A 14,077-nucleotide genomic window follows, 5' to 3' on the forward strand; every position below is an offset into this window, starting at 1 on the left:
TTTAATTCCGCTATTGCTACTTAACAGTTGTGAATATCAGCTCTAGGCCCTAAAAATCAAGATGAAGAATGAAATACTAAGGAAAAGCAACTTCTTCTTCATCACTGGGTATCATCGTACATTCTTTGAAAGCCGTTTATTGAGTGCCTGCTATGCTAGCCGATAAACTATTGGTTCATTTCTTCAAATATGAAGTCACAGTACTGTCTACTATTCATAGGGGGCTCTTGCCCTTAGAGCACATGGGAAGGGCATTACACTCAGGCTGTAGGCACCTGGGAAGGCTCTGGGAGAGTCTTTGCAGCTAGATAAATTGGGGACAAAAGTTATCAGGCAGAGAAGCAGCCTATACCAAGGCACAGATATACAAGATGTTGCTTTGGGGAAGCTGCCAAGCAATTTGGTATGCACAAGGAGGCAGGAACTTGGTTAGAAATGAGGCTAATGATAGGCTGGTACCAAGGAGTTGGGCCTTACCTTGAGGGAGACCCATTTACACATTCTTGACAAGGGACATGGGATTTGGTGTGTGAGATGTGCACTTCAGAAAGCTCTTTCTGTCTCAGTTTGGAGGATGTTTGGAAGAGAGTAAAACTGAGACCAGGAGACTGCTGCAGTCATCAGGTCAAGAAATGATGTGGTCCTAAAGGTCTACACAGTTGCAAGAGGCAAGGAGAGCCAGCAAGCAGTGGAGCACCTGCCTCCCTCTTCAGCTCAGTCTTCTCTGCTCACTTACACTTTCCATCTCTGCTCTCCTGGATCGCATGCAGTTCCAGAGTACACCATGCTTCTTTGTTTCTCTCTGCCTTTACAGGTGTTATGCTATTGGTTTTCGGTGCCTTCCTCTCAGAACTTTAACCTGACCGATTTCTGTTTATTCCACAAATCTATTCAAGCATCCACTGCTTTGTGAAGCCTTTCCCAGTTTACCCAAGAGGAACTCATGTTTCTACCTTTGGGCTCCCCCTCTGTCATATACATACCTCTTTTGCTGTACTTCTATTCATTCATTTGACAACTATTTATTTCACACTACTTTGTGCGAAGCACTGTTCTAAACAATGGGGAAATCAGTCAGTCCAAGCTTCTGAATTAATGAAGCTATCTAAGTTAAAAAAAAAAAAAAAAGCAGGATTTTGAGCAGAGAAATAATTTGATCTAATGTCTCTTTTAAAAGGGTCACTTTAAAAGGGTCACTCTGGTCAGAAAGAGAAAAACAAATATCGTATATTAATGCATATATGTGGAACCTAGAAAAATGGTACGGATGAACCCGTTTGCAGGGAAGAAATAGAGACACAGATGTAGAGAACAAACGTATGGACACCAAGGGGGGAAAGTGGCGGCGGGGTGGTGGTGGTGTGATGAATTGGGAGATTGAGATTGACATGTATACACTAATATGTATAAAATGGATAACTAATAAGAACCTTCTATATAAAAAATAAAATTAAAAAATTAAAAACAATTGTTTAAATAAAAAAAGGTAAAAAAAAATGAAGTGGTCCTGTACTCTGGCAGTAGTAGCCGTGGCTGTGCGAAGGGAAGAGGGAAGTAATGAGAACATTTGAAGAAGGTAGAGTTGCTAGCACTTGGGGACTGCCCGCTGTGGACGTATTAGAAAGAAAGAAGGGAGTCAGAGAGGATGCTCATGTTTCTAAGTCGGCAGACTTGAGGCGTGAGTGGTGGTACCTCAGAAAGACAGTGAATACAGCCAGAGGAGTTGACAGTAGGGTAAGAGAGAAAGAGGAGAAGGAGTTGCATGTGTAGATCATGAATTTCATTTTGGATGTGTTCAGTATGAGATGCTTGTGGGACATCCAGGTGGATGTATTCTTAAGGGATCTGGATATGTGCGACTGAATCTCAAGAGTGATTTGGGTAGGAAATTAAGACTTGAGAATATAGTATATATTCTCAAAAAATATAAAGATGATCGCTTATTCTGTGGAGGTAGAAATAATATAGGAAGAGGGTGAAAACAATGAAGACAGTAACAGTATGGATGGAACCCTGTGGAACAGGAATATTTAAGAGGCTAATTGAAAAAAAAGAGAAGCCAGCAAAGGTGATTGATTGAGACGAAGAGTCAGAGGAAAACCTAGAGAGAAAGATGTCATAGAAACCAAGGGAGAAAAAATATCTCAAGATTGAAGTCAACAGTTTCATGCTGTAGAGAAGTCAATTAAGATGAAGACTGAAAAGTGTTAATTGATTTCAATAGTAAAGAATCCTTTAGTGAGCTTTGCTAGAGCACCTCAGAGTCATGAGTGCTGGATCTTAAGAAATTGGGCTATGAATAAGAAATAAAGAACAGGATGGGGGTTAGAAAGGTAATAATAGTTTTTTGATTGGTTGGTTGTTTTAAAGAGTTTTGAACTTGGGGGCTAGTAAGGATGCATATTTTAAGGTAAGTTGAGGAGTTGGTTATTAGTGATGAAGTGAGATTTCTGAGAAGGTGAGAACAAAGGAATTGACCTTGAGTCTTGGGATAGGCACTTTCCCTCTGAGACTGTTGTGGGTTGTCACTATGCAGGCTAGAAAACTTACTGGAGTGACCTCGCCAGTTGGAGAGCCTTAAAATGCCCCATGTCCTCAAAAGTGGAAACACATGTGCATATGGCTATGTTATACTACTTTGAGGTCACAGTCCCCTAAGTTTTTAATTCATCTTCTGATAATAGCTTAAAATAAATCACAGTTTAATAAAAAGTATACCTTGACCACACTTATATTAAAGTAGCCTTCTAGAAGCACCAGGTGCTGTAAGGTGCCAGCGAACCATTAAAAGTACATGGTAAGTGTAGAGGAGAGAGGCGTGAATGATTTGTTGTGCAAACTGGCAACCAGCACAGCTCAGAAGGGGCCTGCCAGTGCTGGGCCTCTTGATGAGGTTGCCTACGAGGTCGTGGGCCCACGACTGTCTTCAGGGGGTGATATGATATAGTTTAGGGGTTCACCATCCCTTCCTGGTGAGGAGCTGCAAATTGGCCTCGTGATTACCACCACGTGTAGAATAGTATCAAACGTGTTCTAGTTTGTCTGCAGTGCTTTCCTAGTACAGGTGCGGTAAGAAAGGCAGTTACTCACCAAGTGTGGCAGCTGAATGTTGTTCTTTGTAGTCCTCCTCGATTTCGCCTTCAGGTTTTCTCAACTCAGGCTTCAGTTTTCAATCTTAATACCTAACATCAACTAAAATTATTTTCTTGAAAACGGTTATCCATTGACTTCTTTCCTTCTGTTTTTTCATTTCCCCTCACCCCCACTCTCCCTGCCTGATCTCCCTCTGTCTTTGCTCAGCCCCTTATAAGGTTGCAGACTGCTGTTTGGGCCTGGCCTTCTTACCCCTGAGTGATCTCAAGTAATAGGTTGACCATACCTGCTCGCAGTACTTTGTGTAAGGGAGACTTGTAATACGTCATACCTTTTACTGTGTCACATGGTTTATTATAGCACATACCTGCAAAAATTATATTGTACTGTGATGGAGTGACTAGTATGTTGGAGTAGATTTTTATTAGCAATGTATTTGCCCATATAGTGATCATATCTTTTTAGTACGTGACAGTTATGGTAAGTTTAAGGTACAGACATATTGATTAGTTGTGGGAGGTAGTAATGACTCCTTTACTACCTACCTGTATGATAATCAAATTCATTTTTTTCCCAAGACCAATATTTTCTTCTTTCTATTGTAATTAGCTTTCTCTTTCTGCAAGTTAACTCTGATAATAAATACTGAATACTTGGCATGTTTTCTCAAGTATGAAAATAAAAACTTAAACATAATGTGTAAATTACAGCTGAACATAGGTACAGACATATGGTTATTAGTGTTGCTTAAATCATTGGGACTTCTTGTCAACACTGTTACAAATGTTCCCAAAGGGCCTTCAAGTTGCTTCCTTTTCTGTTCCCTGTAAATAAAATAAATAAAATTTAAAATGCATGAATTTCAATTTTATTTTGCCCTTTATTTGGAGGTCCACATGTAAACAGCAACAACTAGTACTGAGAAGTACACGTGCACTGGGCTTGTTAGATGCCTTACAGTCTCTAAACATTTGGTCTAGTGTTTCTGGCTAAAAGCCAGCAGCAAATTATACTTTCTGTGCAACTAAGTTCACTCTCTCACTTCTCAGAGCATGATCTGCAAAATGTACTCATAAGGCATCAAATTTGAATTGTAAATTTGTGTGTGAATATTACTTTACAAGTAGTCAGAAAAGAAACCAAAGGTGAACATTTTCCTAATTTGTTAGCAAGCTGTACACATAATTTGTAACCGATGCTCATCTTGACCATACAGTCAATATTCTATAGTATATGGAAACACCAATAATTCTCAAATCTTTCTTTTCTTTTTATTAAAATCACTTTATTAACCTACGTATTTTCTGTTGTGCTTAAAAGCTTGCTTAATTGTAACATCATAAGGCAACAAATAGTCTTATTTTTTAAACGGGAAATTAGTTATTTTATAAAGTGGAAAATTGCCTGTTTAAAAAGAAGTATATAACCTCAGAGATTTATTATTACTTTTCTTTCAACTGCTCTGTATTTGGTGATAGGGTAGTTGAGGATGAAGATATCAGGGTGGTAAATTATGAAGATTTTGTGTCTAATTATGTGTGTTTACCACCCACCCCCCCAATCTGGGCAAGGGAAAAGATAGAGTGGGAAAAAAAAGAGAATACTATAGAGTTTTCTTTATTTTGTGAGGTGTGTGTGTGCTTTTGTTCCTTCTGTCTTGGTAGTTGTGGTATTGCTTATTAATATTAGGAAAACTGAACTCCTGACACTTGAAAGAAAAGCAGTGGAATGAAGAATCACCAAATGGCCATGGCCTTGACAGTGTATTGATGTATCTGAAACTCTCACCCTCTAAGTTAAAGTCAAAGTTAAGTCCTGAGGTTTCTTATAAGCCCGGTTTTAACATTAGACAAGCTTTTGTTTTTACAGGTGCACTTCATTTGTGAAGAAAATTCCTGTAGAAAAATCATACCTTTGGAGTTTATAATTTAAGAAATTAACCATATATTCTCATTCTGGGAGCTTTTGCTCCCTCCCTTAACCAGTTTCCTCTCTGCTCACATACCAATATAGTTAACTTTACTGTACTGCTTTTTCTTCTGTAACTGGATCAATCACATAAGTTTTGAATATCATTCAAACATCCCCTTAAATTATGGAAGAACGCACTTTTGGTCACCAAGGAGATGGCTTCTTTTAGATCAGTGTACTTGATTTTGCTAAGTTATCATTGCTTTCTCCCCATAGGCCCACACACCTATTGTGATAAATATACAAGTGATTCTCATCATCTGCATTGATAGTTTGGGAATTATTTTGAGCAGAGTGGCTCCCTATATTCATAATATTTGCAAGTGGCCCCAGCTGAGGGAGGCTTCCATGTAACTACTGACCTGGGTCACCCTCGATTATTGCTTTGAAATCCTGTTGGTGAGTCTGTGGCCACTGCTAGAGGCCACATAAAATCCCTTCCAACTACTAGCAGCTATGAATAATAGCACATTTACTGAGCATTTACTATGTGCTATGCACTGTGCTAAGCACTTTACTTGAATTATCTTGTAAAATATCCATTTGAGAATGGGGTCATTGGGTGGTAGATTCACAAACACTGTTAGATATGTAAAGAAAATGTAGTATCAAAGTACAGTTTTCAGAAAGTTAGAACTTGACTCATAGAAATACAGAAAGAAATATGTCAGTGATTTATTAACTTATTAACAAGGGAACCCGTAAAGGTTACTGCTGGTTCCAACATTAAAATATATATATACACACACACTCACGCACATATCATGTCTATGTATACATATTGTATCTACATATACATATTGTATCTACATATACTTATTATATCTACATATATACAAACATTTATATATATATATATATAATACTATTTCTAGGTTGGAGACAAAACTGGTAATGTTCTACAGTCAGTAAAACTATAACTTTTAGAGTTATTATTTCTCTTGGACCCAAACCTACAAGTAACTTTCAGTTCCACAGTGTCTGCACTCTAATGGAAGAGTACGTGACGAAGTCAAATGCAGGGACATTCTTCTAGAGAATTAAATAAACCCTGAGTCAGCCTATTAAATGGTACCCCAATATGACACTGAAAGAACGTGTGGCTCTCTCACCTTTTCCTTTTTTTTCAGTTTTTGGGTAATTTTAATAACAATGGCTTCTTTATATTCTATAATTCCTCACTTGCCTCCACCTCAGCCTGGATGGGGTAGGGGTAGGGTGGAGGCATGCACACAACTAGGACAAACTTGGCAAGTCGTGGTACTTCTGTTTCTTCTAGTTTCATTTCTCTTGGGTAGCCCAGCTTCTTTCAGGTCACTGCTCAACCCTTGGCATCTTTTCCTTTGTATGCTCTCCGTGACTGTGGGAATGTGGCTGTCCTTTGGACTGATTTGTTTCTGCTCCTGGTGCTTTGCATAGTCTGGTCCCTGACTGGCCTTGGCCCCTGTTCTCATGATCTCTCCACTCTGGCCCCAGTCTCCTACTTGCAGCCATCCTGTCCCAGTCTCCACATTCCTCCACAGGGTCACAAGATCCCCTGCACAGTCTACACACACGGCGCTAGGGGGCCAGGAGGGCACTGCCGGGTTTTCCTTCCTGTTCTGTGTTGGTCACAGTTTTGAATCAAATGGGAGGTTTCTCTTAGAGCTGTCATTCCAAAGCCAGGCTACATACCAGAGTCACCTGACAGTGCTTTAAATATATTATCAGTGCCTGAGTGCCTCGCCCCAGACCAGTCAACATGGGTGGGGGTGCGGTCAGGCATATGAGGTCACGGGGTGAGGGGTGGGGAGGGGAAGCTAGGGCGAGGTGAGAGCGTGACACGGACGTGTACACACTACCAAATGGAAAATAGCCAGCTAGTGGGAAGCAGCCACAGAGCACAGGGAGATCAGCTAGGTGCTTTGTGCCCACCTAGAGGGGTGGGATAGGGAGGGCGGGAGGGAGATGCAAGAGGGAGGGGATATGGGGACATGTGTATACATGTGGCTGATTCACTTTGTTATACAGCAGAAACCAACACACCATTGTAAAGCAATTGTACTCCAATAAAGATGTTAAAAAAAAAGTTCCGAAGGCAACCCAGGTGGTTCTAATGTGCAGCAATGCTCAGGGAATCAGGTCACCACCAGTGCTGAGGTTCTTGTGCCTTCTTCATCCCTAATTGTTAAAACTGAAGTTTAAAGAATTTAGAAAACACAGTCTCTTCTGACAAGACGCGACTTTCAGGAACGTTGTCTTGTGGTTGATTTAAAATCATGGTTTCTGGGTTTCAAAACTGATCACTGAGGCTTTCTCTTTGTATTTGGGTTTCAACAAACTTGAATATCCCTTAATATGCCCTTAATATTCAACAAACTTAAATATTCCAAAATGCAGGCAGGGTCAGGTCCAAGGAAACACAAAAAAGCAAAGCTAACTGAAGCAAAGAAAGTGGTAATTGAAGCAAAGATAGATTTAATATAACTTGCTCGAAGTCACTTAGCAAGGGATGGAACTGGAATTTGAACCACATCTTCCAGCCGTGTTTGGACAGGGAAGTAAGTTCTTCCGGTGTCCTGACTCAACAGATAGGATACCAAATACATTTGTGGAAAATATAAACTATTATAAACTATTAGATTAGTGATTAGATCATAAGCTTGTAATGAAACTATAAATTGAAATCTTTAGCTCATCTGACCTAATCATTACTCAAAATAGCATTTATCTGAGAAAAACATTTCTAAGTTAGAATAGCTTTGGACTGTAAATCTCAGACTTTTGGGGTTTGTCTTTATTAATATTTTCTTTTTAATTAATATTCATGGAGCTCTAAAATGATTGTTGCTTTTTTTTTTTTTTTTTTTTTTGCGGTACGCGGGCCTCTCACTGCTGTGGCCTCTCCCGTTGCGGAGCACAGGCTCCGGACGCGCAGGTCCAGTGGCCATGGCTCACGGGCCCAGCTGCTCTGCGGCATGTGGGATCTTCCTGGACCGGGGCACGAACCCGTGTCCCCTGCATTGGCAGGCGGACTGTCAACCACTGCGCCACCAGGGAAGCCCTGATTGTTGCTTTTTAAAATGTGATTTTATTATATTATATCTTGGGATCAAGTATTTTCCAAAGATGTACCATTCCCCTTTTATAATGATGGCCAGTGGTAACAAATTTTCCCATTTGAATTTGTAATTCAAAAAGTCTGACTACCAAACATTTGAGAGGCAACAGATCTATTCTTTAGTCAACAAATATTGAGTGTCTGGTATGTGCCAGGCCATCTGCTAGGTGCTGAATGTACTGAGATGAACAGAAACAGTGTCTCCATATTCATAGTTATATTGGTACATTATTACTACATACAAATTCCTGTTTTTTCTATTCAACTCTCTATATAAGGAGTTGGTAGAAAACAAGCACTAATAGTCTCAGAATGTGAGTATAGAACTTGTATCGGTCTTGTGTTATACTCAAATTTACACTGAGTGAAAACTTGGGGAATTAATTTGTATGGCAAAATTTCAATCAATTTGGACTTCCCAAGATGGTGGAAAATACTTGCTTGTAAGAGGCATTGTTGGTGATTTATGATTGTCAGGTTAAACAACAAAAAAAGTGCTTTCAAGTGTTAGAAGGCAAGGTTTTATTCCTATTCTTCATTAAGCTTTTTGTGGGGGAGAGACTTTACTTTAGAGTCAGAAACCCCAGATGATGGAAGATTTGCTCGCATTTCATGAAATTGGGAGAATTCACCTTGTAGACCAGGTGACTCTTGGAATATGCTGCAGATGGCCAAAAGGAAGCCGAAAGACTTCCGAGTCTGCTGCTCTCTTTGTTCTGCATTTACAACACAATACCAGATGCTAGATGCAGAAGTACTGCAACATTTCCTTATTGGGAAATCTTAATCTAACAGCTGAAGTATTGCTGATATGCAGCATCTGACAGCCTTATATGCCTGTGTGCAGCATGTTCACCAACACTCTTGATACTGGCTCTGAGGAAATGCTTAAGGCTGCACATGACACAGAATGCACCTCTCTAGCAAAATTTCATTTCTAAGAAGTACATGTAGTCTTCTTCAAGAGTAATTTATGTTTAAAACAATTTTTCTACTGGTTGGTTTGCTATTTTATTTAAATATTGATGTGCTGAATTTAAATGCTTGACATTAATCTGATATAAACACCTCATTTTGTTATTTTTTAATCACTTATTGGAAAATGGACTGTTGTGAATGGTGTATCTGAAGGTTGTGTATAGTTACAGTTGTCATGGGGTCTGAAATCTGGAATGTGCTCTGGTCTTTGTTTATGACTGGATAGTGTGAAGAGTGGGAGATATAAATTCTAAAGATATGGCAAGCAGACACCCTTGTAGATTTCTGTGAGTGCTGTAAGCTTTATGTACAAATGATCTTGTGCTTTTGATCTTATAGGTGTGACCATTATATTTTTTTCTGGTGTCACAGAAGATGGTGTCATTTAGGGACCAATGGGGCAGAATATTGCAATTTGGACCACATTGCTTAATTTGAGACCTCTAGTTACCAAAATAAGACATAATCATAAATATTATATATGAACAGGAGCTTCATTTATGTATGAGCAGAGGAACATTTCCTGAGGTGCTGATTATTGGCAAGAAAGGGAAAGGACGGAAGGAGGGTAAAATGGACTCATTTAATACATTCAGAGCCCAGCTTAGCCAGAGTGAGGATTCAGAGGTCCTATCTCTTTGTTAAGATCGAGAGTCGAAGGCAAGACTTTAGGAGGGAAGTCATATAGGGGTTGTAATAATGGTTATAGCTTATGCTTGTTGAACACTTATGTACCATGTAGTATGCTAAGCTCTTTGCATGTGATAACTTGGTTTTACAAAGGTAATCTTACTATATTTGATTTAGAAAAGTAGGGGATTTGCCCACAATTACAGTTGTGGAACTTCGATCTGAACCCAGGGCCCATTAGCTTGACCATTGCTTTGTATTCTCTGGGAGCTAATGTTCCCACAGTAAACTTTAGATTTTTACAGTGGCCGTTGCTGAGAAGAACCCTACTTCCTCTGTCTCATGTTTTACTGTACCAGGGAAGGTGCAGGAAGAGGGGGTTAAATTTCAGTCCCTCTTAAGGAATGATTTTGCAGCAGTGGTTTGGTGTAAGGTAGGACAACATAGAAAGTATTGACAATACTGAGAATCTGGGGTTATTCATTCCCGTTTGGGGAGAGAGATTGCATCCTCGGTTTTACCTTAAATCGTTAACAAGCACAACAAACCAGATTCATGTATAATATTTTCTATGCGGTTTTTGACTGTTCAGTTATTTTAGTCATGAATACATTTTTACCATTTTTCCCCATAGCATATGTTGAAACAGAAGTCTCATCTGCTAGAAGCAGTATTAAAAGTGCTTACATAACAATAATGTTGATGCACAAGATCATTTGTATCCAAACAAAGAAGTTTAACCACTGTACTTCATTTATCTTCATCTGTCTCTAAGTGACAAGAAAAGAGATGTTGAAAAATAAGAGGAGGTAGGAAAAGAAAAAATACATTAACTTCTTGGGAACGTAGTAGAATTTTTGAATCTCTACATTGTGTTTGTTTTCATGATTCTCTTCTTTTCATGGTTTTCTTCTTTTTTCTTTTCCCTCCTCTTAATAGGTTTCAGGTTCTATTAAAGTCCAGCACCTGTGTATGTCATCATCTTCTGATGCTGGAGTCCTTTTTCTATTTGGTTTTTAACTGGATAGTGTTAAGCTCTGTTTCCATAATGTTCTGTTTAACTCATGTCTTGGGATTTTCTCCTTTTCTCGCCACAGTTGAGTATGGGTGTCTACGTTCAGGAATCAAAACTTTTTTTCTCCTCTTTTTTCTTCCACTACTTTCTCATACTGTGAGCTTAAGCATAGGTCATGCTCATAGTATGCATTTAGAAGCCACATTTGTTCAATATTATCTCCATTCATATATCATGCAGACATTTTTTGAGTACATACTATATACCAGGTACTGGAGATGTGCTACATTCTGGGGAAACAAAAATGACAATGACATAATCCCCTATGCTTAAGATGCTCATTTTCTTGTAGAGGAGAAACATCTGTTTAAAACAAAAACATTGTAGTGTAATATATAGCTTTCCTCATCTATGAACTAAGCATAAGCATAAAAATAACTGTTTCGTAGAGTTATCAAGTGAGGTGAGTATGATTGTGTCTGGAAAACACCTAGCCTCAGTCCCTGGCACATAGGAGATCGTTAGTAAATGGCAGCCATTATTATTCATGAAGTACAATCGGTTCCTAAAGAAGAAGGAGATAAAATTTTCCTGGGCTTGTTCAGTAAAGAATCTTAAGTGAACTCAAGCCCATGAGGCAGGCTATACCACCAGCTCTATGGTAGCCCTACTTCCTTCTTACTTTTGTAGTATCCAATCATATGCTAGAATTTAATTCTCAAATGTATCTTTTTAATGACTGGTAAGTGCCTGTGAGTACCTGGAGGGCAGGTGCTGTACTTCTAAGTATCTCTGCTTTTCTGTGTTCTTCCAGAAATCTGTAAGTGTTTGTTGAATGAATTTGTAGAATAAATCAGTAGGTTCTAGGAAACACTTCTATGGAACACTAGGGTGATTTTAATTGCTAGGTCTTTGCAAATAAAATAGCCAGAATGAAGCAGGCATCTTTCCACTTGCAGTTGTGGGAGTAGCCATCCTTTTCCTTTGTCATGTTTTTGATATGGGAATCTGATCAAATGCAGTTTCAACAGTAGGATGCAGTTGGGTGTTGTCGTATCTGACAAATGCAGAAAAGATGAGGCCAGCAGGGGTCAGTTTAATACCAGCCTAAGTTGCAAATATAGTACTTTTTTACTTCTCTGTAAACTGGAATGAGAATAGAAACTGAAATGTAGAGTCCAAATGTAAGCTTTTTAATAGCAAGCTATAGTAGAGAATTGCTAAAAAATTAGGTAGGAATACTTAACCTTTTTTTTTTTTTTTGCGGTATGTGGGCCTCTCACTGTTGTGGCCTCTCCCGTTGCGGAGCACAGGCTCCGGATGCACAGACTCAGCGGCCATGGCTCACGGGGCTAGCCACTCTGTGGCATGTAGGATCTTCCCGGACCCGGGCACAAACCCGTGTCCCCTGCATCGGCAGGCGGACTCTCAACCACTGTGCCACCAGGGAAGCCCTACTTAACCATTTTTAATGAATGATAAAGACTACTAGTGACACAAGATGAACAATGGAAAGTAGATGGTTTAGCTCTCTTTTTTCTGACATGGCAACATCGGACTTTCAACCAAAGTTATTTTCCTCGCTGACTGTTCTTTGTTGACATATGCCGGAAAAAGCCTGGAAATATCATGTGCATTCCTTTGATCTTAGTTACTTGGTAGGCTTTATAACATAATACTTTAATTTATGCATATTTTTTTGCTAGCTGGCTATAACAATAAACCAGCACTACTCATAGCTTGCATATGAAATGTCAGTATTTCACAGTTATATTTATAGTAAGAAACTGTACGTTAAATAATGACTTCTGAACACTAAACTTAAAGTAGAATAACAAAGGAATATATACATATATAAATTAGCTGGAGGTTATCTTAGAGGATTTGAATGGCCTTTTCTTTGCAGCCAAGATGTATGGGTTGACATTTATAAAACTAGACTCTCAAATGCTAAGAATACAATGTGTGCTAAAATTCAGAGCCCTGCCTGCTAATCTTAGTTACTGAGAATAAGTACTCTTAGCAGATAGAATAGTTGTTTTCTTGATGTCTTAGTACACTTTTTTTCTAAGGTAGTAGCTGCTTGTTACTATAATTGTTGAACTAAATATTCTTATGTTAAGACTGAAGAATGTAGGACTGTTAGACCTGGAAGACACCTGAAGGTGTCCTAAGCCTCCCATTTTGTAGCCCATGGGCAGGGCTGCTGCTGTCAGGGCACTTCAGACTTCTTATAGTGTTCTTTTTCCATGATACCACACTGTCTTTTTTCTCTCCATACTGTGTGTTTGCTTGTTCACTATTCTGCATTTTTGAGTTTAATGCTAAATATATTACAGAAATTAAGAGCCTGTCTCTGTCTTATACCCTTCTTTTTCAGTTGTAGACTAGAACCCCACGCTCATAAGGACTGGTCCCAGCAATCTCCCATCCTGGCTTTAATGGCTCCTAAAGGATTGTTGTGAACCATGTCCACTGGGGCCCCTTAGATCCACGAGAGTATGGGTCTTCCCAGAAGAGAATAGGGTACTGTTTGAGAGCGCAATAGGTACCAGGCTCCCTGCGGTGCTCATAGGGACTGTTGTGAGGTCTGTGATCCATACATGGTAATGCTTTAGGGTCTGGACATGCTGGACTAGTGTGGTGTCAGGAAGGAACACAGGGCAGCATTACTCATTGAACAAGGAAGTGGCTCTGTGGTCTGGACAGGTACCTCTGCCTAGCCCTTGTGTTCTGAAAAAGCCTGCTTTATTGGAGGCATTAAGGTTTTCCTTTTTAACGATTTAAGTATCCCCCTCTCTATCTTTATTAGTTTTGTGTTGTGAGTGACAAATTGCCACAAACTTAGTGGCTTAAAACGTTGCATACTTATTTTTTACAGTTTCTGTGATTCCAATAGTTAATTAATTCTATAATATCTAAATTTCACAAACCTCTGATGTATTCTTCCTTTAGTTTTACTATTCTAAGATTCACACCTGGGCGTCTTATAATGCCTGACTTTTCTAGAAAGAACATAGTCGTATAGCAAAAACACTGATGTGAGCACATTGACATGCAACCCAGTGTTTTATTCTGGGGCTCCTGCTTCAAGCCACTACTGCTCAATGTCGTATACTCCGTTTTCCAAATGCACATGATTACTTTTTCTTTTTAAATAGCTAAATTACTGCATATTAATGAAAGCAATATAATGACTTAAAATTTTTTTCTACAACTCTGGATTTTCACTAATTCAGGTTGAGAGTCCTTCCATCCAGTCCAGATTCATCCAAATTTTATTGACTAGC

At 39.1% G+C, this 14,077-nt stretch overlaps 1 protein-coding gene across 3 annotated transcripts in view; it reads left to right on the plus strand.

The window, feature by feature from the left end:
* The window catches only part of SMYD3 (SET and MYND domain containing 3), a gene marked incomplete at its 5' end in the record, with an annotated part of 751,002 nt that overhangs the window by 267,388 nt on the left and 469,537 nt on the right, over nt 1-14,077 (plus strand). The window contains one exon of one of the 3 annotated variants that reach the window (XM_079724186.1): nt 10,712-10,762. The exons of the other annotated variants lie outside the window; for them this stretch is intronic. Coding sequence (XP_079580312.1) covers nt 10,712-10,762 — 51 coding nt within the window. The remainder of the gene's footprint in view (nt 1-10,711; nt 10,763-14,077) is intronic. 3 annotated transcript variants of the gene reach the window in all.

Source organism: Hyperoodon ampullatus, assembly GCF_949752795.1.
Source record: "Hyperoodon ampullatus genome assembly, chromosome: 2".
Lineage (NCBI taxonomy): Eukaryota > Metazoa > Chordata > Mammalia > Artiodactyla > Ziphiidae > Hyperoodon > Hyperoodon ampullatus.